Source organism: Brassica napus, chromosome A7, assembly GCF_020379485.1.
Source record: "Brassica napus cultivar Da-Ae chromosome A7, Da-Ae, whole genome shotgun sequence".
In the NCBI taxonomy this organism is placed as follows: Eukaryota; Viridiplantae; Streptophyta; class Magnoliopsida; order Brassicales; family Brassicaceae; genus Brassica; species Brassica napus.
The window spans coordinates 9,109,168-9,134,774 of NC_063440.1; the positions used below are offsets into that span (position 1 = coordinate 9,109,168).

At 35.9% G+C, this 25,607-nt stretch overlaps 5 protein-coding genes and 1 non-coding gene across 6 annotated transcripts; 3 read left to right on the plus strand and 3 right to left on the minus strand.

Annotated features, from left to right (window-relative positions):
* The first annotated feature begins 2,761 nt into the window (after positions 1-2,761).
* LOC125576854 lies at positions 2,762-2,868 on the plus strand. Its single transcript, XR_007315277.1, has one exon. It is a non-coding gene; the product is annotated as a small nucleolar RNA R71 (small nucleolar RNA).
* A 6,192-nt stretch (positions 2,869-9,060) lies between these two features.
* On the plus strand, positions 9,061-11,387 carry LOC106355099. Its single transcript, XM_013795109.1, has 6 exons — positions 9,061-9,292; positions 9,382-9,799; positions 9,877-10,046; positions 10,226-10,296; positions 10,540-10,872; positions 10,944-11,387. The coding sequence occupies exons 1-6, from the start codon at positions 9,061-9,063 to the stop codon at positions 11,385-11,387; spliced, it is 1,668 nt and encodes a 555-aa protein (XP_013650563.1).
* A 585-nt stretch (positions 11,388-11,972) lies between these two features.
* LOC106357886 (plastid-lipid-associated protein 6, chloroplastic) lies at positions 11,973-13,526 on the plus strand. Its single transcript, XM_013797601.3, has 4 exons — positions 11,973-12,398; positions 12,465-12,701; positions 12,954-13,080; positions 13,171-13,526. The coding sequence occupies exons 1-4, from the start codon at positions 12,144-12,146 to the stop codon at positions 13,383-13,385; spliced, it is 834 nt and encodes a 277-aa protein (XP_013653055.1). The 5' UTR covers positions 11,973-12,143; the 3' UTR covers positions 13,386-13,526.
* A 261-nt stretch (positions 13,527-13,787) lies between these two features.
* On the minus strand, positions 13,788-15,120 carry LOC106357887 (60S ribosomal protein L36a). The gene is made up of 4 exons (XM_013797602.3): positions 14,980-15,120; positions 14,404-14,583; positions 14,097-14,171; positions 13,788-13,994 (listed from the first exon to the last, which is right to left on the minus strand). Exons 1-4 carry the CDS (start codon positions 14,980-14,982, stop codon positions 13,935-13,937), a joined length of 318 nt encoding a protein of 105 aa, XP_013653056.1. The 5' UTR covers positions 14,983-15,120; the 3' UTR covers positions 13,788-13,934.
* A 235-nt stretch (positions 15,121-15,355) lies between these two features.
* Positions 15,356-18,875, minus strand: LOC106356245 (CRIB domain-containing protein RIC5). Its single transcript, XM_013796035.3, has 5 exons — positions 18,244-18,875; positions 18,068-18,139; positions 17,806-17,884; positions 17,607-17,707; positions 15,356-17,525 (listed from the first exon to the last, which is right to left on the minus strand). Exons 3-5 carry the CDS (start codon positions 17,849-17,851, stop codon positions 17,124-17,126), a joined length of 549 nt encoding a protein of 182 aa, XP_013651489.1. The 5' UTR covers positions 17,852-17,884; positions 18,068-18,139; positions 18,244-18,875; the 3' UTR covers positions 15,356-17,123.
* Positions 18,876-20,900: 2,025 nt separating this feature from the next.
* LOC106357888 lies at positions 20,901-23,685 on the minus strand. Its single transcript, XM_013797603.3, has 6 exons — positions 23,437-23,685; positions 23,254-23,347; positions 21,989-23,024; positions 21,598-21,897; positions 21,266-21,522; positions 20,901-21,181 (listed from the first exon to the last, which is right to left on the minus strand). Exons 1-6 carry the CDS (start codon positions 23,492-23,494, stop codon positions 20,977-20,979), a joined length of 1,950 nt encoding a protein of 649 aa, XP_013653057.2. The 5' UTR covers positions 23,495-23,685; the 3' UTR covers positions 20,901-20,976.
* Positions 23,686-25,607: the final 1,922 nt, after the last annotated feature.

Below are 25,607 nucleotides of genomic sequence, written 5' to 3' on the forward strand. Positions count from 1 at the left end.
AACCTCAAAACATTTCTTAGCTCCTAACAACTTTGCTAGCCCCCTTTTCTTTCTTTTCTTTTTCTTTTCTCTCTTTTATTTCGTTTTTCTTTTTTTTTTTTTTTTTTTTTTTTAGGCTGGGGGCCAAGACTTTTCAAAACTTGAGCTAGAGGCTTCTCTATTTATCCCAATAAAACAATTCACTTAAGCACAAAGAGTCATTTCTTTTCCTTTTTCATTGCTCCCAAATCATAATCACAACACTCACCCCCCACCTATAGCTAGACAATAGAGTGCCCAATCTAGCAAGAATGAAGATCAAGCATTGTCGTTCCCGATACTCTCAACATTATGCACATGTAAGACTTTCCGAAGAAGGCCTCACTCATCAAACAATGAAAGCTTAAAAGGAGGGAAGGGTTTTGGGAGTGGTCTACCACTAGAGTTTGTCAAAATAAGATTGGCATAAAGGATGTGACAACTCAAGTGTGTATAGCCATGACTCAGTACACAAGGGACCATGAGCAAGAAGCATTAAGTTCGTTCAGTTCAAATAAGGTTGTAGTTGGCTTCAAAGACTGAGTTTCAGCAATCAACAAGTTTCAGGAAGAGTTTTCAAGGCTCGAAACATACAAGTCTTTTTGAGAGGTGCAAAATCTACTCAGGTGCAACGTAGTGTTCTTTACAAGGCATTTAAAATCATTGCTCCCAATGCAAGTGAATGCAACCTATATGCTCTAGACTCTCCTAGAAACGCAAATGATGCAAACTAAATGATTGTTTTTTTTTTATATGCAAATAGGTATGCAATGCATGACTCAATGAAACAACATCAAAGCAAACATGATCAAATACTTGGTACCTCCTCCAAACTTGAGTTACACAGTCTCTGTGTTGTCAAGTAGAGAGAGATACCGAAAAGAAGACTAATATGCAAAAATGAAATGGTATATACAAGGGAGTGTGGTGGTTTACCTTCTATAGGGAATGAGTAGAGGGAGATGCTCCCTCCTCGTCGTCCTCAGGTGGTAACTCTTCAAGATGCTCATCAGCAGGAGTGGTCATCTCTTCAATGTAGAAGGCTTGCCCGAACACAGTTGGTTTCCTCATTTTCCCTTTGATGTCAAAGTGGAGGATGTTCTCTTTACCCAAATGGAGATCAATCGTGCCTTCCTTCACATTAACAATAGCTCCTGCTGTAGCTAAGAATGGTCTTCCTAGAATCAATGGGTCTTGAGCCTCCTCACCCATCTCAAGCACCACAAAATCTGTAGGTATCTCATACCTTCCAATCTTCACAGGAAGGTCCTCTAAGATGCCCACTGGGTACTTCACTGAACGATCAGCTAACACCAAAGAGAGTCTACACTTCTTGTACTGAGTGAATCCAAGCTTCTTTGCAACAGACAAAGGCATCAAGCTGACACTAGCTCCCAAATCGCAGAGACATTTCTCAAATACCATAGGTCCAAGAGCACAAGGTAGTGTGAAGCTTCCTGGATCCTCTAACTTCTCTGGAACATCAAGCCTCTGGATGATGGCATTGCACTCATGGGTAAGAATCATCATGCCTTCCATCTCCTTTTTCTTTGCAGCTACAACATTTTTTAGGAACTTGTTGTATTGAGGAATCAACATGAAAGCATCGATGATGGGTATTGCAACCTGAGCTTCACTCATTTGCTTCTCAAACAGAGCCTTGTACTTCTCTAGCAGCTGCTTCTTGAATCTACCAGGGAATGGAAGCTTGGGTTCATATGTAGGAGGAACAAAAGAACTTTCACTTGCTAGAGTAACAACTTCACCATCTTGTATTGTTTTCTTCTCTTCTCCAACCTTTCTTTTACCTTTAGCTTCCATAATCTTCTTCAAAATCTCATCATTGGTCTTCTCATCAACAATTGCCACATCATCATCTAAGTTGATGGCCACCTCCTCACCTAGTTTCTCAGCATCCTTGGTGAGGGTTCTAGGAGGTAACTGCTTACCACTCCTAAGGGTGATAGCTTTGGCCTCCTTGGGGTTTTGGTCAGATTTTCCAGGTAGAGATCCTTGCTGGCGATTCTGGTGAGTGTTCATGAAAGCAAACTGATTCTCTAAATTCTTTACTGTAGAAGCAAGGTGTGAGAATTTGTTGTTGAGCTCATTGTAGCTCCCATCAATCTTGGAATGAAGGTTCTTCAACTCATAACCAACATGCTTCTCACTTCTAGTCTGAGACTCCAAGATTTGTTTCAGTAAGGTATTAGTGCTGCTCTCTTGAGGAGCAGAGGAACCAGACGAGGGGTTTTGTTGAGGCTGATAGCTGCCTTGCTGGTTGTTTCTAGGCGGATAACCACTCTGTTGGTTGTTGAGATAGGATTTCTGTTGGTAGTTGTTGTACTGAAAGTTGGGCTCTTTTTTGTACCAGCTACCATTGTTGTTGATGAAACACAGCTCTTCCTGACCTTCCAAACCCTCAACCTCATGGACAATAGGTGGTGTCTCTTGGCTTGGGTTACCAACAAAGTGCAGCTGCTCTTGGGTGGCTTTATCAGCGATGAGGATGTCTATCTTATCCTGTAGAGCCTTTAACTCCTTCCTTGTCTGCTTGTCATCTGTTCTGCTGCCTCTGTCGTGGTCTCCACTGTAGACTGCGTCACTCTTTACCATGTTGTCAACCAGCTCCTCAGCATCCTCCTCAGTCCTCCCCAAGAAGAACCCATTGCTAGCTGTATCCAGTCTGGCTCTGTACTTAGGAAGGGCACCACGGTAGAATGTGCTCAGCAAGCTCTCCTTAGAGAAACCATGGTGTGGGCATTGAGCTTGGTAGCCCTTGAATCTCTCTCAGGCTTCACTGAAGCCTTCCAAGTTCTTCTGTTGAAAGCTGGAGATCTCATTTCTCAGCTTAGCAGTTCTTGAAGTAGAGAAGAACTTCTCCAAGAATGCTTTCTTGCAGTCATCCCAAGTGGTGATGGAGTCACTGGGTAGAGACTTCTCCCACTGACGTGCCTTATCCCCCAAAGAAAAAGGGAATAACTTGAGCTTTAAGGCATCTTCGGACACACCATTGGTTTTTGACAACCCACAGTAGCTGTCGAACTTGTCCAAGTGATCAAATGGATCCTCTAGAGCCAAGCCATGATATTTGTTGTTCTCGATCACGTTGAGGAGTCCTGATTTGATCTCAAAGTTGTTGGCTGCCACAGCTGGTGCTCGGATTCCCAATCTATGACCATGAATGTTGGGGCGGTCGTAAGTGCCAATGGGTCGAGCTGCTCGCTGTTGGTTTTGTGGAACGTTGTTAGCTCCATTGACACCCGCATCATTTTGAGGTATGTCTTCCATATCAGTGTCCAATCTCTGCAAGTGAGCCTGTTGCTCTTCTTCTCTTCTCTTTCTAGCACACTCTCTCTCTAAAGCTCGGATGTCTGCAGCTCTTGGAACTAGGTTTGATGGACCCCTGCTCCTCAAGTTCATGCACCTGTAGATTAAAGGGAGGTGAAAAAGAATCAGTAACAAAAAAAAATAAAAATGACTTAGTCTCAAGCAAGTGACTAAATCTCAATGTTGAAATCTACTCAGAATTTGGCAACGGCGCCAATTTGATGTTAGGAGTTTTCAAGGCTCCTAAGACAAATGTTGTAGTATAAATGATTGTCAAACCAGTTCTGAGGGATATCAAAGCACTGAGAATGCAAGTACTCACTTAATCTAAGTGCAACCAATGATTTAGATGGGTTTTAAACTACTACTAATACTAGAAAGCAATAACAGAATTATACTTTCTTGACTAAGGGAAAAGAGAACTCATGGGCATAGGGATTAGACCTTGGGTGATCAAGTATCGAACTAAGGATGACAAATGATCAATCAAACTATCAACCTTAAGCCTAGACACAATTCTAAGCAAGCTCTATGTCTAGATGAATGCTCATTTGCTAACATATCTCAAACATCAAATGTCTTTGGTTGAATAATATGAAAGCAATCATTACTAACAAGTCTATTAGCTATCTTAGCACCTTTAACAACAAATGTCTTTGGCAAAGTATACTAAAAGTCTAGGAGAGTTGTCTCAGGCATTTCATCAAACACCTTTTGGGTGGAAAATGCCTATTGATCAACTTTTGAGTGGCCAACTCAGAAGATGCATTATGAATACTCTACTAGCAAGGAACAAGAATGATTTACACTAAAACATCCTAGAACTAACCTAATCACCCTTGATCTCCCTAACCCATGAATTCAAAAGGTGATTACTCACTAATCTCCATGATTCCTCTTAAACCCATATTAGATTTCAGATTAACCATGTAGAGAAATAGATAAGAAATCAACAAGAACACAAGATGAAAGCAATGAAATCTGAATCAAAAGAGATTTTTTACTAGTTCTTCTCTAGAAAAGAGATTATCTTGCCTCCAATGGCTTACAAAAGTACTTAACTTAGGTTTAGAAAGTGTAAAAACATCAAAACAAATGACCAAAAGGCCCCTGAAATAACATAAAAATCGTCCAAGCAAAACACGCGGAGTGACCTAGCATAGTCGCTCCAGGAGGTCACTCCCGACGTGTTTCTTCGTGTCTTGCCGCGTCAAAACGCGAGTGACCTGAGCTGGTCGCTCTGGCTGGTCGCTCTGGCTGGGAGTGACCTCGGTAGGTCGCTCTGAGAGGTCACTCTGCGATGCTCGACCAGGATGGATATGCCTCTAGTAAATTGATCATAACTCCTTCATTACATCTCCAAATGACTTGAAACCACTTCCATTAGAAAGCTAACTCAATTTTCTATGTCTCCACAAAATCTTAGCAACAGGAGATTTCTCTAAAGGCTCCATCCATGCTCATCTTTCACCTCCTTTTGGATCACAATACTCCCAAACATCTCAAATCACTCCATGGCACACTCCAACACCTAATAAGGACAATGAATGCAAAATGCAACCTAGACATGGCTAAATCCTAATCTATATGATGAAAATGCTCATGGATGAATGAATAAAACAATGTAAATATGCAAGATATCAAATATATATTAAATAACATTATAGATAGCACTATTAATATTATAGATAATAATCTATTCTATTAAAACGGTAACACAAAATATTACTTACCTAATTTTAATTGATTTTATAAATCATCTTCATTCCCTTCTTAAACTAATTTTAACCACTTCATTTATTATTTTTTCCAACTAATTCGACATCATTTATTACACAAACACAAAACATAACTTATCTATTTTAAATGTTTTATTATATCTTTTACATTTTTCACTCTTTCAAACTACTTTATTAACTATATTTACCATAAAAAAATCGTCGTTCATTTATTTTACATGTTAACGATTAAAATTTTCACATGTTTCAATGAAATTATTTTATCAGTGATAAGAATTCATATCGGTCAACAAAGAATTTTTTTTGTTTACATAATTAGTTAGACATGGTCATTCAGGTATACGTTCGGATACATATCAGTTTTTTGGGTATCAAGTTTTTTGGATTTTAAAAATAAACTCCGTTTTGATATTGTAAATTTCCGGACGGGATTCGAATCGGATTTTTCTTTGGGTCCGAGTAGATTCGTTGGAACCTAAAAATATATAAATGACATAAATCTATATGTATAAAAATATCATTAAATAATTTATAAAAAATAAAAATCAATTTCACGCGGGCGCGCGGATCATTCTCCAGTATTGATTAAACTAAATGATTCATCTTAAAATTATGGAGAAAATGATAAATTAGCAAAAAAAATTAAATAATAATGTAGATTCCAACAGTTACGCATATTAATTCCGTAATTTCAATTTAGAACCAATCAAAAAAATGTGTCCAAGATGTATTTATTTTAATTTCATAAATTCAATTTAGAACCATTGTTTGTCAAAACAAATATTAAAAGATTTTATTTAGTGATTGCGAGACCAGATCAATTTTTGAGAAATTTCATATGATAAAACGAAAAAAAAAATTTATATCATAAATATAGCACATAAGGGTCAAAATGACCAAAATATTTCATTAAAAAGTAAATAAACAAGGGGAATTTTCATGTTTACCACTTTTTTGGTAAAATTATTCATGTTTACCACCACTAAATAGACATTTTCAAAAATATATTTTTCATTAAATAGCAAAAATGCTTATACACTTGTTCTCTATATATAGAATAAATAATTATTTAAATAAATAAAATCAATAATAATAAAAATTATGTTTTTTCAAATTTGAGCTTTTTCATAATTTTTTTTTGAATTTTTTTTTTGAAAAATTGAAAATTATTTTTAGATTTTTTTAATTATTTATTTATATTTTTTTTGTCATCAACAAACATACTCATATAGACTCTGCGAATATTTATTAGAATCTTAAATTTCACTTTCTAAAAACCTAGCGTATCCCTCAACTCTAAACCCTAAATCTAGATTAATTAACCTAAGATTATAAATGTCTTGTACTCTTCAATAAAAGTAAAGGTAAAAGTGATAGTGTCAACATGAAAAGTGGTAATATGAACGGGAAATTTTATGTTTACCACTTTCATTGTACCACTTTTCATCTTTACCACCAATAAAAGGACATTTTCAAAAATATCTTCTTCAAAAAGACTCTTATACATTTGTTATCTATATATATATATATATATATATATATATAATAAATAATTATTTAAATAAATAAATAAAAAATAAAGAATATTTTTATGTTTTCGAATTATACTTTTTCAAATTCGAATTTTTTTATAATTTTTTTTTTGTAGTTTTTCGAAATTGTTTTTTATTTTCTTTTTCAAAATTTCTTTTTGAAAATCTAAAATTATGTTTGAAATTATTTTTTATATATTTTTAAGTATTTATTTATATATTTATTAGAATCTCAAATTTCACATTTCAAAAATTCTATCACACCCCTCAACTCTAAACTCTAAGTCTAGATTAGTTAACCCTATGTGTGTAAATGTCTTTTACCGTTCATTAAAAGTGATGGTAAAAGTGATTAGTGTAAACATAAAAAGTGTTACTATGAATGCGGTATTTGTGGTAATTTCTCTAAATCTAAGCACAACATTTAGATTAGTTAATATTATTGATATAAATGTTTTTATTTGGAAATTGCTGAGAAGACCACATTCATATTAGGGAAATTGTCACAAATACTACATTCATAGTACCACTTTTCATGTTTATACTAATCATTTTTACCATCACTTTTAATGAACGGTAAAAGACATTTATACCCCTAGGGTTAACAAATCTAGACTTAGAGTTTAGAGTTGAGGGGTGAGATAGAGTTTTTGGAATGTGAAATTTGAGATTCTAATAAATATATAAATAAATACTTAAAAATATTTAAAAAATAATTTCAAACATAATTTTTGATTTTCAAAAAGAAATTTTGAAAAAGAAAATAAAAAACAATTTCAAAAAAAATTATAAAAAAGTTCAAATTTGAAAAAGTATAATTCGAAAACATAAAAAAATATTTTATTTATTTATTTAAATAATTATTTATTAAATATATATATAGATAACAAAGGTATAAAAGTCTTTTTGAAGAAGGTAAAGATGAAAAGTGGTACCATGAAAGTGGTAAACATAAAATTTCCCCTTAGATTTGAGGGTTGGAGATTTTGGGGGTGTGGTTTAAGATTTTTTTAAGAAACTTTAATAGTAAAAAAATTATAGAAAAATTTTCGATTTCAAAATAATATTTTGAAAGATAAAAAAAAAAATCGAAAACTTAACAATAAAAAAGTTTGAATTTCAAAACATTTATATTATTCATAAATAAAAAAAAATATTTTTATTTATTTAAATAGTTATTTATATTTTTATATCGAAAAATAATAAAAACATTTTTTATTAGAATAGTATTTTACTTTTTTAATGAAACATATTTTAGTCATTTTATTTGTATGTGCTCCTTTAAAAAAAAACATATTTTAGGGGGTGAATTCAATTTAAAATTTGAGGTGATTTGATTTTTAACGAGGTTTTAGATGATTTTAAAGAATTGCAGAGAATAAAATGATTTTTGTTAAACCATTTTAGAATATCACCTAAAACCATGAGATTTGAGTTTTAATTTTTTTAACTAAGAAACTCCACCCAAACACTCTAAAATCACTTAAAAACTTTAAAACTCCACGACTTAAAATATTTTAAAAAACAGTGGAAGAGTACTTTATAAAATGTCAAGTTCAATAACACTAGATTTTAAATAAGTTTTTTAAATTCATGTTTCAATAACAGTGGATTTGTCCTTTTGACATAAATCACCTAAAACTCTCAATTGAATACCCCCCCTAATGTATTTTAGGTGATTTACCTTTAATTTTTCTTTGCTTCTCTTGATCGATCTGTCAAAAAATAATGTTATTGCATGACAGTATTAACAAGTTACTAACATAAACTTTGACAGGCATCATCTCGAATCTCATGAGCGTAAGCCAGCTCACTAAATATTTGGGTTATAGAGTTCTGTTTGATTCGGATGCTTGTATGATACAAGATCATATCAGGGGATTGATGATTGGGAGAGGTGATCAGATCCCCAACTTATATGTGCTGGATGCAGTGGATATAGCAGGATCAGAGATACTTCGACAACTGTTTTCTTCTTATTCAAACGTTATGATTGATGCCAACTTGTTGCACAATCGTTTAGGTCATCCATTTGTTTCAAAAACAAACTCTGTTATAGATGATCTTGGCTACAAAAAAAGGAATAAAAAAAATTTTCACTGCGCCATATGTCCACTTGCAAAACAAAAACGTCTCTTGTATCAATCTAAGAATCATACATACGACAATGCCTTTGATCTCGTTCACATAGACATATGGGGACCGTTTTTTGTGTCTACAGCGGAGGGATTCAGATACTTTCTGACCATTGTTGATGATCACACACGTGTGACTTGGGTATAACTTCTTTGCACTAAGGATGAGGTTTTGTCAGTGTTTCCCGAGTTCATTCAAATGATTGAAACACAATACAAGACTTTTATCAAGGCAGTACAATCAGATAACACTCATGAGTTGAAGTTTGTTGATATCTATAAGAAGAAAGGCATTGTGGCCTATCATTCATGTCCAGAAACTCTAGAACAAAACTCAGTGGTGGAGAGGAAACATCAACACATATTAAAGGTTGTGGGTGCTTGATGTTCCAGTCTCACACTCCACTTGAGCTTTGGAATGACTGTATTATCACTGCAGTATTCATCATCAACAGACTTCCTACTCTTCATCTTCAAGATAAGTCTCCATATGAAGTACTAACGAAGAAGAAAGTTGATTATGATGGCCTCAAGGTGTTTGGTTGTCTCGCTTATTGTTCAACCTCACCAAAGAATAGACACAAATTTCAGCCTTGTTCCAAACCGTGTGTGTTTTCGGGTATCCTTCAGGCTACAAAGGTTACAAGCTCTTGGATTTGGAATCTAATAAGGTCCATATCTCTCGGAATGCCACATTTCATGAAGATATCTTTCCGTTTGCAAAGACCACAACTGACACACATGACGATATTTTCTCGTTTGTTCCAGAAACAAAGAATATCACAAAACATACTTATGCTTCTTCTCTATCCCCGGAAGTTATTCATGATTCACTAATAGAGAATGTTGAACAGTTAGTATCAGAGGGATCTTCTAATTCTGATAAAGTTGAGGGAAAACGTGTTGCTGAAGCAGACTCTTCTAGTACTGATAAAGTTGAAGGCAAACATGTTGCTGAAGGCAAGAGGATCTCTAAGCTTCCACCACATCTTCAGGACTACTATTGCAATATAGCTAAAAGTGATATTGAGATTATGTATCAACTCTTGTACTATCCTAATACAGTTTATCTGAAAAATACAAAACATATATATGTGATATTGCTTTAAATTTGGAACCTACAAGTTTTACTCAAGCCAAACGCTTTGAAGAGTGGTTGAAAGCTATGAATGAGGAACTTATAGCATTGAAAAGCACATACACTTGGACGGTTTGTTCTCTACCCCCAGGAAAGCATGCCATTAGATGCAAATGGGTCTACAAAATCAAGATCAATCCTGATGGAACAAAGAGAGGTACAAGGCTCGTCTAGTGGCTAAAGACTACACGCAAGAAGAGAGTATTGATTTTGCTGAAACCTTTTCACCAATTGCGAAAATGACCATTGTTAAGACTCTCCTTTCTGTATCTGCTGCAAAGAAGTGGAGTCTTACACAATTGGATATTTTTAACGCCTTCTTAAATTGAGATTTAGATGAAGAGATCTACATGACATTACCTCCAGGTTATACACCAAAGAAGGGGGAACATTTGCCACCTAATGCAGTATGCAGATTACAAAAGTCCTTCTATGGGTTAAGGCAAGCTTCAAGACAGTGGTTTCTAAAATTTAGTGGCACACTCCTTGATCGTGAATTCATGCAGTCTAATGCTGATCATACCTTGTTTATTTGTAATCTTCAAGGCGTGTATACAGTTGTTTTGGTTTATGTTGACGACATAATTATTGCGAGCAATGATGATAAAGATGTTGATTAGTTGAAATTTGATTTGAGTGCTGCATTTAAGCTTCGTGACCTTGGTGCTTTGAAGTATTTTCTTGATCTTGAAGTCGCACGCTCTGACAGAGGCATCTTTGTTTGTCAACGCAAATACACATTGGGATTATTGGAAGACACATGGCTCTTGGCATCTAAACCTTCTCTTGTTCCAATGGATCTGAATGCTACACTCTCTATGGATTCCAAAATACTTTTCCTTGAAAACCCTGCTGCTTATAGAAGGTTGGTTGGACGCTTGATGTATTTGACAATCACAAGACCGGGCATCACTTTTGCTGTGAACAAACTTTGTCAATTCACATCGGCTCCAAAGAAGTCTCATCATCAAGTGGCTCTAAAAGTTCTTCATTACATGAAAGGCACTATTGGACTTGTCTCTTTTACTCTGTTGAGTCTGACTTGATTCTCAAGGCTTTTTCAGATGTAGATTGGGCTTCTTGCTTAGACTCTCGTCGCCTCACCTCTGGATACTACATGTTTCTTGGTAACGCCTTGATATTTTGGAAGGCTAAGAAACAGCAGATTGTATCTCATTCTTCTGCAGAGTACGGAGCGATGGAGTATGGTTCACGCGAAGTCATTTGGTTGCGTAAATTGTTGGCAGAACTTCAATCCCTCAACATGGTTCGTTGGCGTTCTATTGTGATTCAACGGCTGCTATACACATTGCTAGCAATCCGGTTTTTCACGAGCGCACGAAGCATATTGAACTCAACTGTCATCAAGTTAGAGAACGTGTTATCCGAAGCATCATCAAGCTTCTTCATGTTCGCATCAACAATCAAGTGGCTAACATTTTCACTAAAGCTTTCTTCTCTCCTCAGTTCTACTCATTGGTGGGCAAGATGGCTTTAAAGTCTATATATTTGCCATCTCGAGAGAGAATATTAGTGTAAACAATATCAGTTTAATGTAGTTTAGTCTCAGATTTATTATTTCTTGTAAACCAGTGACAAGCTCACTATACAAGCTTGATGTATACACTTTTACTTTTACGATTAACAAAAATGAGAAAAATTTGTTACAACTTCATCTTCTTTCTCAGATCATAAACACTAACAACATAATCAAAAGTCAGCCGTCTTCACTGAAGAGGGAGGTGATGACGTCAGAGTCAAAGTTAACCGACTCTTTATAGGAATGAAAAGACTCGTCAAAGTCTGAATCCGATATGTCGTCACCGATGCCAGAAAAGAAGCCCAGATGTTTGCTAACAGCCGCCGGAGACATAAGATAATAAGGAAAACGCCGAAGATTATTCCGAATGACATCGAAGACGTGTCACCGCCGGAATGTAAGAACGCGATTCGTTATCTTTTTTTGCGTTATTTTTTTTTGTAAGAGAGAAAACAGTACACAGAAAATAATAAGATAAATCCAAAAGAAAGTAAATGAGAGAGTGCTAAACAAAAGCGAACGTTTCCAAGAATGTAATGTGAATGCGAGTCGGATACCATTTTGTAGATACACACACACGTACATAGAAAACGTGACAGCTTGCGCGCTCCACTCGTGTCGCTTCGCAAATCACAAACTAATAATAATAAACGAGAAGCCAAAGAGAGATTCTTTTGTATAGATGCTTCTTCCTCCTCTAGAAACTTTTCTCCCATGGCGGCTTCTTCTGCTCTCTCCTCACCAGCGCGTCTCTCCAACAACCGCTCTCCTCCGTCATGCGGCTCCGTCAGACGCTCGATCTCCTCCTCGCCGGTGCTCATCGCTACCCCCAGATCGTCTCGTTTGAGCTTCACAATACCTGAGAGGAGAAGCCTCGTCGTGAACTCAACCGTCGGCGAGGTGTCCTTTCGCGAACCGGAGACATCGGGAGATAAGGAGGGAATCGAATCGCTGAAACTCAAATTACTGGTGAGTCAAAGAAGACGTAATCTTTAGATTGGAAGAATCTGATGTGTGGTTTTTGTGGTGTGGCAGAGCGTGGTTTCAGGTTTGAACAGAGGACTTGTGGCGAGTGTAGATGATCTACAAAGAGCTGAGGCCGCTGCTAAACTACTTGAAGCCGCTGGTGGGCCTGTGGATCTAACCAATGATCTTGACAAACTTCAAGGGAAGTGGAGGCTGCTGTATAGCAGCGCCTTCTCTTCTCGCTCTTTGGGTGGTAGCCGTCCTGGACTCCCCACTGGTCGCTTGATTCCCGTCACTCTTGGCCAGGTATTATGCTCTTTGAGTCTATCATCATGAGCCAAGACTCTAGCTTTTTGTTTATGTCACCTGCCTCGAGTAGAAAGCCATGTTTTTTTATTACTTAGGAGCTTTTGTGGATTGCCTGATCTATCATTAGTACTTTTGGTTGAAGCTTGAGTTCTGATGAGCAAAGACTCTAGCTTTTTGGTAATCTCACCTTCCTTGAGTAGAAAGAGAGTTTTTTTTTGTAATACATATAGTCTCTATTGAAAACTGTAGGTGTTTCAGAGGATTGATGTGTTTAGCAAAGATTTCGATAACATTGCCGAAGTGGAGTTAGGAGCTCCTTGGCCGTTTCCTCCTCTGGAAGCCACTGCAACACTGGCACACAAATTCGAACTCTTAGGTTTGTGTCTTCCTTCCTCTCTGGCTTTATGTTTACTTGCATTGTATATAGTAGATTAGTGATGTGTTAAGACTCTTGATGGGAGAACAGGTACTTGCAAGATCAAGATCACATTTGAGAAAACAACTGTGAAGACATCGGGAAACTTAGCGCAGATTCCTCCGTTTGAGATCCCGAGGCTTCCCGATAGTTTCAGGCCACCGTCTAACCCTGGAACTGGAGATTTTGAAGTCACCTATGTTGATGAGAACATGCGCATAACTCGTGGGGATAGAGGTGAACTTAGGGTCTTTGTCATTGCTTAAGTCAAAAGGAGGTTTGACATGTAAAGATCAAGTACTTTCTGCTTGTTGCAGCAGCCTTATGACCCCTATGAGTTTTGTACACATCGTTTGAACGTTGATTATAGATGTATTTTATAATGAAGTGAATGTCAGTTATGCTTAGTGAAACCAAAACTATATGATTTAATGCATAGAACTAACATAAGCTAAAACTATATGATTCAATGCATAGAACTAACATAAGCTAAAATTAGACTCTAATTTTGTTCAACTTCAAGGGGGTCTTTGATTAATTTATGTTCTGCTACAACCAGCACATTAGTTTAGTACCGATGAAATGAGTATCGCGTCTTTGGTAATGAAATCATCGATTAAAAACTGGACTGTAAGTTTTACTTTGATTGTATTGACTGATGAGCGCAATGACAAAAAGAAAAACCATATCTTGATGATACAAAATATTAGAGTCAACAAGCAAGGATGAGAAACAATCTTATACGAGAGCTAAAACAGATGAAATCAAGATCCAACGAAGTACAAAACTTGTAAAAAGCTCAAGACGAGGCCAGCTTAGAAAAGTGATGTTCCCTTGCCCTTCTTGTCTCCACCGATTTCAAAATGCTTGCACCTCTGAAGAATCAAAGAGAAAAAGGATCGACACCATGTAAGAACAACAACCAAGTCTCAAATCTGGTAAAATAGGAATTGATGTATGAAGTACTGTTGGTTTACCTTGATCGAGTGCTGGGAGAAGTGCTTGCAGGTTTGGCACTGAAGCCTCAAGACAATCTTCTTCGTGGTCTTAGCCTGTTCAATTATAATACAGGAATGAGTCTCAGCCCAAAACATTGATTCTATTGGGTGTTTTGACTCTCACTTACGTCTTAAACTAAAGAGTTAGAGAAAGGTACAGAGCCAAAGATCAGTTCAGTAGCTAATAATACAAGCTAAATAGTTCCCTACATTAGAGTTAAGGACAGCTAATACTTAGCCATTTAATTTAACTAACAATCTGTGAGAATAAGAGATAAGTGTGTACCTTCTTGTGGAAGACAGGCTTAGTCTGACCACCATAACCGGATTGCTTACGGTCATAACGACGCTTTCCTTGAGCAGCAAGACTGTCTTTACCCTTCTTGTATTGGGTAACCTTGTGCAAGGTATGTTTCTTGCATTCCTTGTTCTTGCAGTAAGTCTTTTTTGTCTTGGGAATGTTCACCTTTCAATTACACAAACACACAAAAAAAAACATCTTCAGCCCAACTGAGCACAGGAAATCATTTCGACACATACAAAATCAAAAGACATATGAGGTCAATACAAAACTGTTTAAGAAATGAAGATCTTTCTATCAAAGTCAACTGAAATAGAACCAAAAATTAGAAAAAAATTCAACGTTCAAAAACCAAGACAGCAAAGAAAGAAACTAGCAATAACTATTTCACGACAAAAGCATCTTGAAATAGTTTTGTCAGAGAGATAAACTCAAACTATAGGTCTGAAAAAAAAAAAAACAATCTATCTACCATGTTCAAGTCTTCCTCACAAGACTTAATCCGAACTTATCAGAAACCTAATTAAAATCAAATCGAAAGGGAAGGGAAGAAAACGTTACCATTTTCGCTCCTCTGATATCTCCGGTGAAGCGTGTGTGCCGTCGTCTGCTAGCCAACGAAGGATAAGGTTAAAGAAACAGAATTTATAGTAAACTTTTCAGAAACCCTAAAACCTTAAAATGTAAAACGGTGACTTTGGGCCTCCAGTAACTTCAAGGCCCATATATATTATAACGACTTTCGGCTTTACATAGGGTGTTAAGTAGGAGGTACGCATTTGTTGCGGGTTTCACATAAACCGGGAACTAATCAAGAATAGTTAAAGGCAAGATCATGATTAATAGAGTTTTTAAGATGGGATTCTTAACAAAATAGAAGAAACTGTCTTTTAACTTTTAAATTAAAAAATTAATAACTGGTTCTTAAATTTAGAATTTCTATTAATCATGTTCTAAGTGCTCGCAGATCAATCACAAAACTCACGGATGCATATTCTGAGGGCCAGTTGAACAGGGTTGGGTTGACCCGCCTAAATCCACTAAGGGATGAGATGAATGGGATGGGTTGGTTTATCATTTTAGAACCTTTTTTTCAACAACTAACATTTTAGAACCAAAAATGTGTTTCATCATGGGTAAGTCTACGACTCTACGGTGACCTGCATCTAGCTAAACGTGAACATTAGACGGACGCATTACATAAAATATCTTATAATAATGATTTTAATCTAAAATATAAATGTTTAAGTCAAATGCCATTTCAAGCAATGTCATTTTTTTGGTAAAATGTAAAGATATTATTACCAAACTTTTCAAATTTTCGACAGAAATACAATAGAGACAAGAAGTAGACGAAAGAAAATAAAACCTAAACAACAACTCGATCTATCTAACCGAAACCGACCCAACAAGCAAAACCGCTGATCAGAGGCATCAGCTTATTCCACACTTACCATTTGCCGCAAAAGAAAGAGCATGTTAAAACGAGAATCAAAACCCAATAATTTTGGCCTCCCCGATGAATCTGCTCTTAAAGATGAGGTCCGACCAAAAACAGCTCACATAAGACTTTTTGAGCATCCACCAACATAATCAGACAGCCACACCAGAGGCCAAGCACCCGCATCGACGAACCGGACATTTATTAGGGACGTAACAGTCACACAAGAACTGCGACCGTCCAAAAATGTCATCGGAGAGGCCGAGCAATGTCATTTTGAAAGTTCTAATCAATCGTTTAAAGCCATGTGCATTTTATTCTAGATCAATCTTCTAATGTCATGTATAAGATATTTATTCCTTATTTTTTGTATCGTTTTTGTTTTTCTTTGTTACTGGAAACGATACAAAATCGAAAAAAAAAATCTGTAAATGCAAAATACTATATGACAAAAAAAACATGCGAAAATATGTTAAAACATGTCCAAAAGTATTGTTAGATTTAACATACCGTACAGTTATCAGAATACTCCATCCGCGTCATTTTAATTATCGTTCCAGAGTAAAAAATTTCTTTTCAAAATAAGTGTCGTGTTTTATAATTTTATTGTAAATTTTATTAGTTTTATATTATAATCTGTTTTTCTATTATTTGAAATGTGGTTAGGTGTATTGGTTATTCTATTTTTATTTTGAAAATATTCAAAATTAAATATTTTGTTAACTTGTGTGTCAAAGCCTAAAACAACAATAAAAAACGGAGGGACTAGATGTTAGACTCAAGTCTATACTAATAGAATAACATTTTTTGTTGAGTAAATCTGCTAACTAACCTCAGAAAAAAAAAACTAGAATCTTATTTATTGATTGTTTGAATGAACAAAATTTCAATTTTTACAACTTGTTTTTATACTCCTCAAAAACCGACTATGCGATCAGTCAAACGAATATGATATATTACTAGTATAACAAGATTTAAATCATTTCAAGAATTCAATCAAACACAATAGAAAGGTGATGGAATATTCTATAGACCAACCAAAATCATTAAGCAAAAAGCATAAGTTACACATCCTGATTCATAATCATCATAGGGTTCTCTTTTCTCGTAAATGACTTGATAAAAAACATTGGTCTTGTTATACAAATGCAACTCCAACAAAATGGAGATCAGAAAAGAAAAAGGTATGTAGATGATGAGAAGAAAAACAAAAGCACCACTCTAGTCTAAACTTGATCAAGAAAAACTCTCCTTTTCTCACCTCTCATCTTCCGGCAGAACTTCCAAGACCCACACAAGGTAAAACCGCCCGCACGGATATATCTGTTTCTTTTGACTTTGCAGGTTGAGCAGACTGAGAAGGTTCGCCGCCTCGTCCTCCTCCACCTTTCGACCGTTTCTGCCTCGATTTTTTCTGTCCCAAGGACTGATCATTCTGTTGAGGTAAGTCTATGCCTGTACCTGACTCTGACCCTTCACCCGTGCTCTGCTCTCTCTGCTTACCCGTGCTGCGTTTTGATGGCCTAGTTGATCCTCCCACTCTCGATGGAGACTCTGAAGGTGAGTTGTTTGTGTTTGTAGATGATTTACGTCTCCCCTTGTTCCTTTGCTTCTCTTTCTTGTTGGAATTTCCTTTTGACTCCTCTGGAGACTTATACTCATGCATCTGAAGAATCCCCATGAAAAAATATGAGCTCATCTACGACCAAAATGTCTATATGTAGATAGTGTAAGAGGTAATATGTACCCAGCTTGGGGTCGTAGCAGAGGGCCCTTCCCATCCTATATGAGCAACATGTTTGACATCGGTCGGGTTTCCAATCTGTATCTCTGGTTCCTTCTCATCTTCTGCATGCAACCATTTTTATAATCTTTGAGATTCTGATCCATTTGTAACCATACATAATTACATACACATATATTAATAAATTAATAAATGAACTCACCGAAGATACGAGCAATGTACCTCAACCCTTTTAAGAAACCCTTCATTGGTGAGGTTACCTTCAACTTGCATATGCATACCTAAATTGCGCGTGAAGCAATCAAAAACTTTTTCATAAATCGTTTTTTTAATTGAGATTCTGCTTCTATCCATGTTAATAACATGATGTTACACATATATAATGCAGAGATCGGTGCAAAAAAAATTCCGGGTAAATCCTACTATAAAAGAAAAAGCATAAGAAATCGATAAAATGAACTTACATGTTATGAGAGGAGATAAAACTCTATTAACAAAGAATTCGAATCATAAAGATTTCCAAGAGCTATGAGTTTCTGCAAATATAAGAGGAATATATAAACCACTAAGAACAAAAAAACAATACAAAGCATTACTTGCGTAACGAAAACAAAGGACTATATAAGTTTAAATTAAATACCTGGCTACAAACTTTAGAACGAAATGTGTGTTTCCAAATTGTTTCAATAAAAATAAAATCAAAAGGCTTTTCTCTTATTCTTTTGTTATTTTCTTGTTTCGTGTTTTGTTATGTGTCAGCTAGCTGAAGAGGAAGGTAACGCAAGGAAAAAAAAAGTGAAACTTCAAAATGTGTCCAAAGGCTCTTTCTCTATTTCTTGTCTATTTCTTTTTTCTACACATGCCTATTAGACACATGGCGGATGATTATTGGATGTAGAAGTTGTAAGTCAACGGATAACCAGAAGATTTACCCTTATTTTGGTGGTTTTCTTCAGTCCTATATTAAGGTTCTCTGAGTTACCTTACGGTCGTTTTTACTGGCAAACGCGAGAGATGCGTTGGTTTCCAGGAAATGCCTAATAAGATTTAGGAAGTTGATCGGAACTTCCACCTAAATACTGAAATTGTTTGAGATATTACATTGAAACAAATTAAAAACACCAAGGGCATGTACACTTGCATGGTACAATACCATATAGTCATAGTTTCATTAGATACTAATTAATACGAATGCATATTGGTTTTAAGTTTAAACTTTATCAGCTTTTTGCAGTATTAACGTTTTAGGGCATCTCCAACCCTACTCCATTTTCAACTCCAAACATCATTATGGAGTAAAATCTTCTCCAACCCCACTCCATTTTGGAGTTGAAAATGGAGTAATGGCTAGGGTTACTCCATTTATGGAGTAATCTTACCCATTACTCCATTTTGGAGTTGAACTTTTTTTATTTATAAAATGGTCCTTTCAATCTTTAATGTTTTTATTTCTTACTTAAATAATATTTAAAATGATACATTAACATGAAAATAGTATATTCCACAAAGGATTATTTAATAATTTTAAATAAATAATGAAAATAACAGAAAAAATAAATAATAAAAATAAAAATAACATAAAATAAGTAAATTTAATAATCTGGAAAATCCGTTCCGGATCCGCTAAGGTCGGTGAAATATTGCCCAAACGGAGAAGTCTAAGAAAGAGCTTGTTGATCTTGTGATTCAACATTTCGCTTTGATATTATTTGTATTTGTTGAGTTTGAATATACGCACGAACATTTGGATCATGTATAGATGAGCGTGAACTCGATGCACCAATTAAACTTGGAAGAGAAGCTCCACATCCGAGTATCAAAATTGCAGAAGATGAAAATGTCTGATTTCAAAATTTTCTTGCTCGATTTAGGAATATCAAAGATAAAGAAGCTCATTTTCATTACGAAATACATTAGTTGATCATTTGTGGGAAAAATATTCTAATGCTCATTGTTGAACCCACATATATGTTGTCTTTTTAATGATTTCTTGTACTTTTTAATAATAAATATTTAATTCAAATAATTTATATTTTAATTATTTATCGTAAACATAAAATAGTTGGGGTTAATTGGTAAATTTTTATAAGTATAAGATTTTATTTGCAATTATGAATAAAATAAAAATGAAATCTTTAAGAAATATTATTTTTGGAGTAGAAAATGGAGTAATACATTGGAGTAAAACCTTACTCCATTTTGGTGTTGCACTATTTTGGAGTAAAAAATGGAGTAATACATTGGAGATGCTCTTAACCACATACTTTACGGTCATATATAACTTCGATAGTGTCATTGCCTTTATTCTTAAGCTCTTAACCAAAGGTCATTACATCAGTTGATCCATCAATAGTCATATTCTTACCCATTACTGGGTTATAGATAATTGATTATAGAATTTCCAAAACTTTTATCATTGTTAACAACCTCCAACCAATTTCATCTCCTTAACTGAGAATAACGAACTATAACCATAAATTTCAGGAAAATAAAGATTATAGAAAAGGAACGATAAAATTTGCTAATAGAAGATTGTTTTGCCCCTGTCGTTCACGCATTGCTTCGAGTTTGCCGTCGTCGTTATCATTTTTCATGGAAAACATCATTTTAAAGAAAGCAAACACGATCACTATGACGCACACTACAATACCAGTGACTAACACACATGTCAACCATACTGTCATTGTAGTATAACTATAAGAGTGTTTAAAATGGAGTTTGGAGTTGATATATGTATATTTTTGCTGATATTTAACTATTTATATATACAAGAGAACTTCCACTTGTAATGAGACCCATTAGCTTTTTCAGTAATATAATCTAAACACTATTAATAATGTTTATTTGACAAACTTTCTTTTTTTAAAAAGGTTATTTCATTTATGAGAAACCTAATATTTTTAAAATATATCAAATTACATCATAGATATATTAATTGTATTAATTAATTGTATTTATTTATATCTTCTATATTAATAATCTTAAAAGCAGTATTAATATGCAATACATTACAAAAAAACATAACCAATAAGTAATACTATGAAAAAAATTTAATACAATAAGACTAAGATATAAAATGTATACTTTATAAGGTAAGAAACTAATAATTATACAGATATCAATTTTCAAAATATTATTTATAATTTTCCAAAACTCAGTTCTAAATATTTATTATTTTATTAATTAAAAATCCAGTTTGATATTATTTTATAATTAGTGTTAGCTTTATTGGAAGCACAAGAGAATTCTTTTGCTGATATTAAATGATTTTTGTAGTGCTTCTTAAATTAAATCCTATTGATTGGAAATTTTCTTTACGTGGTTAGGTTTTCCTTTTGATAGATGTTTAACCAAAACAATGGCTCTCTATCCTCTAATCTTCAAGAGCTGAGCACAATGAAGATAAGGCAGCTGAATCTAAAGGCTGCTCAATCTCTCTCACCATATCCTTAATCAAACCTTTCACATACCTCATTCCTTGAGGGTCTTCCCACAAAACCTTCAGAATCTCATGAGGTATAACTGTCGTCGCTGGTCGAACCACCCACTTCTTACCGTTTCTCTCTTTACCATTCATGCTATATCATTAACAACACCCAAAACAAAAACTTCAAAACTTTCACTCATTATTAAAAAGAAAAAAGGCAATGTGCAGGTATTACCTGTTGAGAATAGTGAGCATGTTTGGCCACTCAGAGATATCGAAATGAACATCTGCAACACCCTTTCCTCTGTGAAACATCTGTTTGATCTGCCCATAAGGCATACACAGTTTCCGCAAGTCACCAGTCATTAATCCTGACAAGTTCGAGATCCTTGCAACGGTTGTCCTCGGTATATCAATCCTAGAGATAAACAGTGGCTTGTTCTGTACGTCAACTGAATGCGCTGCAAGTGCTCTCTCTTTACCATCTTCCGTCTGCAAACCACAAAGGAAATGGTTTATTTTTGGTTTTGAGTACTATAACCAGATTGGCTAACAATAAAACCGCACCTCAAACTCGATGAAAGCAGCTGTTGTCGATGAACCAAAGATGATCTTAGATATGTCACTCTTACAGAACCTTAGCGCTTCTCTGATCTGATTCGAACCTATACTTTGATCTAGTGGATGAATCTTAACTGTTCTGGTTGGTTCCTTCACCAATGAAACAGGCACATCTGGATCGCCAATGAGATCCGGAATACGTATCTTTTCAACCATGTCTTCCTGAGAAACTGCCTCAACAATTGCACTGGAATGTTTCAACATCACAACACCTTTCTTGAGAGCCTTCTTGACTGCTGATTTAGTCTACAAAAACCAAAGAACACACACACTTTTAAGTAGACCGTTTAAAGAAGAAGACAATGTAAGCCGTTTCTCAGGATAGAACGAAACAAACCTCAAAAGTGACGAGAGCATCTTTGTAAATACACCCCTCGAAAGATGGAACTTCTTGAAAATCTAAAACGGCTCCAAACTCAGAAAATGAATCAACGATGTCACTCTTCTGAAACCCTTCGTGCAAAAACCTCAATACTACTCTGTTAGGAGAGTGCTCTCTGATAGATAATGCGTCCAAACTCTTTTCCGTTGACTCTTGGTTCGCACTGGTAGCAGCAGCAGCCAAGGTGGCCTGGCTGCACAATCCTTTGGATTCTTCTTCTTCTTCCGTCACACAAAAAAGATAACTCTTTTTCGTGCCATTGTTGGTTGGAGCGTGAAGGTACTCTATCACCTTCTTGATGCTCGAGTCTCTACTCACTGCCACAGGTACAACGGCTCCTCTAGAACTTCCAAAAGGATTCCTTTCTCTAATAGCAACTAGTTCTCCGCTCTTTTGATCATTTTCCTTGATGACATTCTTCGTTTTCTGGACAGGGACGTGTGGACCACCCTCATCACGAGAGGATTCTCTTGTGGACAATCTGGAAATACTGTTACTCAACGCCTCAGATCTGAGACGAGGCTTAACCTCCTTATCTGGATGCAGGTTGATGAACATGTTGGAGAGTTTCTTCTGAGGTGATTCCTTTTTATCCACTCTATCAGCTTGTAACAAACCCAACACCTTCTCCTGTGCAAGCTTCAAGCCGTCTAAGCTATTACTATCTAACATCACTTTCTCTACAGATGTTGTGGTTTCTCTCCTCCCAGAAATAGCAACACTTTGAGATGCATCATCTTCAGAGACTAAAGACTCTTTTTTTGCACTCGGATGAGGGATACTGTTTTTGTTCTCAGCAGCGTTCTGGAAGCTGATTACCTTTTCAACAGCAGACACATCTAGTGAAGAAAGCATGGGTGGTTTCGACAGAACCGAGCCTTCTTCAAATGGAGGTTTGTTGAGCAAGGGCAAGTTCCCCATAATCTTTTGCTTCAGATTAGTGAGTAAGCCTCCAAAAGAGTACCAATGCATTCCCTTTTGGCCAATATCTCTACATGTTCAAGATAAACAAAAATAAGAAACTTGGTAGCTCCAAGTAGTTTGCCAAGGTGTGAAGCCACTCAAGTGAAAGAGGATATAAGTTAAAACTCCATTTCCAAATTTGGTATTTAATTATTCTTCGTATTAAAATCTAAAACTAGTATTCACTTGATAACAAAAAGAATTAGACTTTTGGCAATATTATGTTCTTCAAAGGAGAAGAGAAGAAGAGTATTCACTTGTTAGAATCCGGCAATCTCTCGAGACTCCTCCGGCCATCCTCCAGGGAAGAGGAAGAAGAAGAAGACCATCTCTTCGTCAAAGGTAGGAAACCTGTAAAACAAAGATTTCAATTTACAAAAACTATAAGTTATCGATTAAAATGAGAAGGATTGAGGAGAAGGGGGTTTCTCTGTTGTCACCTCTGATGCTGAAATGGGGATTCAGTTTGGGCGTAAGAAGAAGACGCCCCATCGCCATCTTCTCTCCGCAATAAGACAAGGGGTTTTTTTTGAGGGTTTAAGAAAGGCGGAGGAGAGACGAGGTTTGGTTCCGAGGGAGACGAAAGAGAATCTGTTTTCTGAGATTGTTTCGGTTATGATGTAATTAACCGATTATTTATTTTAATACCGGGTTCAACCTTATTCTGACCGGTCCAACCGAAAATAGAGTCCGTAACCCTTTTTCTTTTTGAGGAACCTTTTTGTTTTGTTTTGTTTTTTTTTTTAATTTACCCCAACCTCTCTAGGTGAACCTATATTTTTTTGGAAATACATTTCAAGTGGTTTTTGTAGTACGGTAAGCAAAAGAATGGTACATTTCAAGTGGTTTTTTTTAGATAAGTTAAAGTATAACGTTATGAGGATCTCATACAGAAAAAAAAAACAAAACTCCTCTCCATCCCCTTTACGGAATTTTAAAAACGTTACTCAACAAATGTATATTTCCAGAATGAGTCTCCAAACTTATTGGTCAAGGCTGGCCTTGAGCTAAAGTTAAGCATTAGAATTTATATAAGAATAAAAAGACATCAAAATATTATATAAGTATACCATAGTTTATGGATAAATTTTTGTGTTCATGCTTTAGACAATCTTATAGGAGCATTGGGCTGGAAGCGTGTGATTGAAGAAGAATTAAACAGAACATGCTTTTTCTTGAATGTGACGAAGACTGTCATCCTTACTTGGAATATTTTTTTTCTTATTTCCTCCTACACAAAATCTCTCTCTGACATGTCTTTCATATATAACTTGAATATCCGGGCAAAATCGCTTGCAAAAAGAGGTCGGACCGGTGCTTTTGTTTTCCCATGTGCACTCGTGGCTTGGAGTTGGCTAATTCACAAGATCTATCCTTTTTGAAGCAATCTAACGAAGCATGTTGGTCTTAGCTGAAGAAAAAAACTCTCATTAGCAAATGCAGGGGGGATTGGATTTTGGACTTGGACCGCGGACCTAGCCCGCAAAGACTTATAGCGGAGTGGGATTGGATTTTATATTTGTATGCCCGCAAATTTGCAGGAACCGCGGGACAGGTTGCTGCGGGATTGGGCTTCAGCGGATTGGGCCGAGGTAGGTTTTGTGGATTTTGCGGGATGTCCCATGGGATCCGAAGCAATTATTCACTTAGTCTCTTCAGCTGATCAAAGGCAAAAGAAACAGAGAAAAATGGAGATTCAAGAGCCGATAACTCCTCCAGACATCTCTTCTTCTTTGATCCATTATAACAACTCATTTCCTTCATTCCATTCGCTTCATGCATCTTATTCATCTTCTCATTTGATCAAGGTATTGTCTTCTTCTCCCCTTCATTTTCTTTTTCATCTTTTGAGTTATGATTCATGAACAAGTGGTCTTTTGAATTTAGATCAAACATCTGTGTATTCACGTAAAGAAAAAAACAAGATTTGTGGATTTTTTTGCTCTTTATTGTCGATATAATGCTTAGAGAAAGAACATGGATTCTCGGCTAGAATGACATTGAGAGTAGAACTGTAGAAAGTGGAGATTCGTCAAGGATTTAAAGAGTTATGTAGTGCATGGTCTTGTAAGAGTTAGAGATATGATTGAAGCTAACATGTGTGGGAAACTTGTAATCGTTTGGGACACATAATTTAAAAGCTTGTAATCGTTGAAAGAGTTAGAAACTTAGAGCTATAATTTCTTGACCTCTCTCTTGGCTATGTGAAAACTAAACCACATAATTCAAAAACGCACTAAATGTAAAATACACTTATCAAATTCAGATGAGGGTTATAGACTTATAACCAATTCAAAAACGCACAAGATGAAGAATACACTTCATCGAAGACAACTATACCTTGCCATCACCAATGATTGCAACAATATCAATGGCATAGACTTCATTCTTTTTAGACTCAGCACTGATCGTGTTTGTATGCAGTTTGGTCTTGAAAGAAGCAATAACAGACAGTTTAAGATCAGACGTCCCGCGGGTCGACCCGCGGAGACCTCCTAATATTGCGGTATGGGTTTGGTCAGCTCTTCTGAGGACCGCAGTCCGCGCGGGACAGGTCCACTGTAATCCACTTGAAGATGAACTCGCTGCGGTTCGGAACGAGACGGGACGA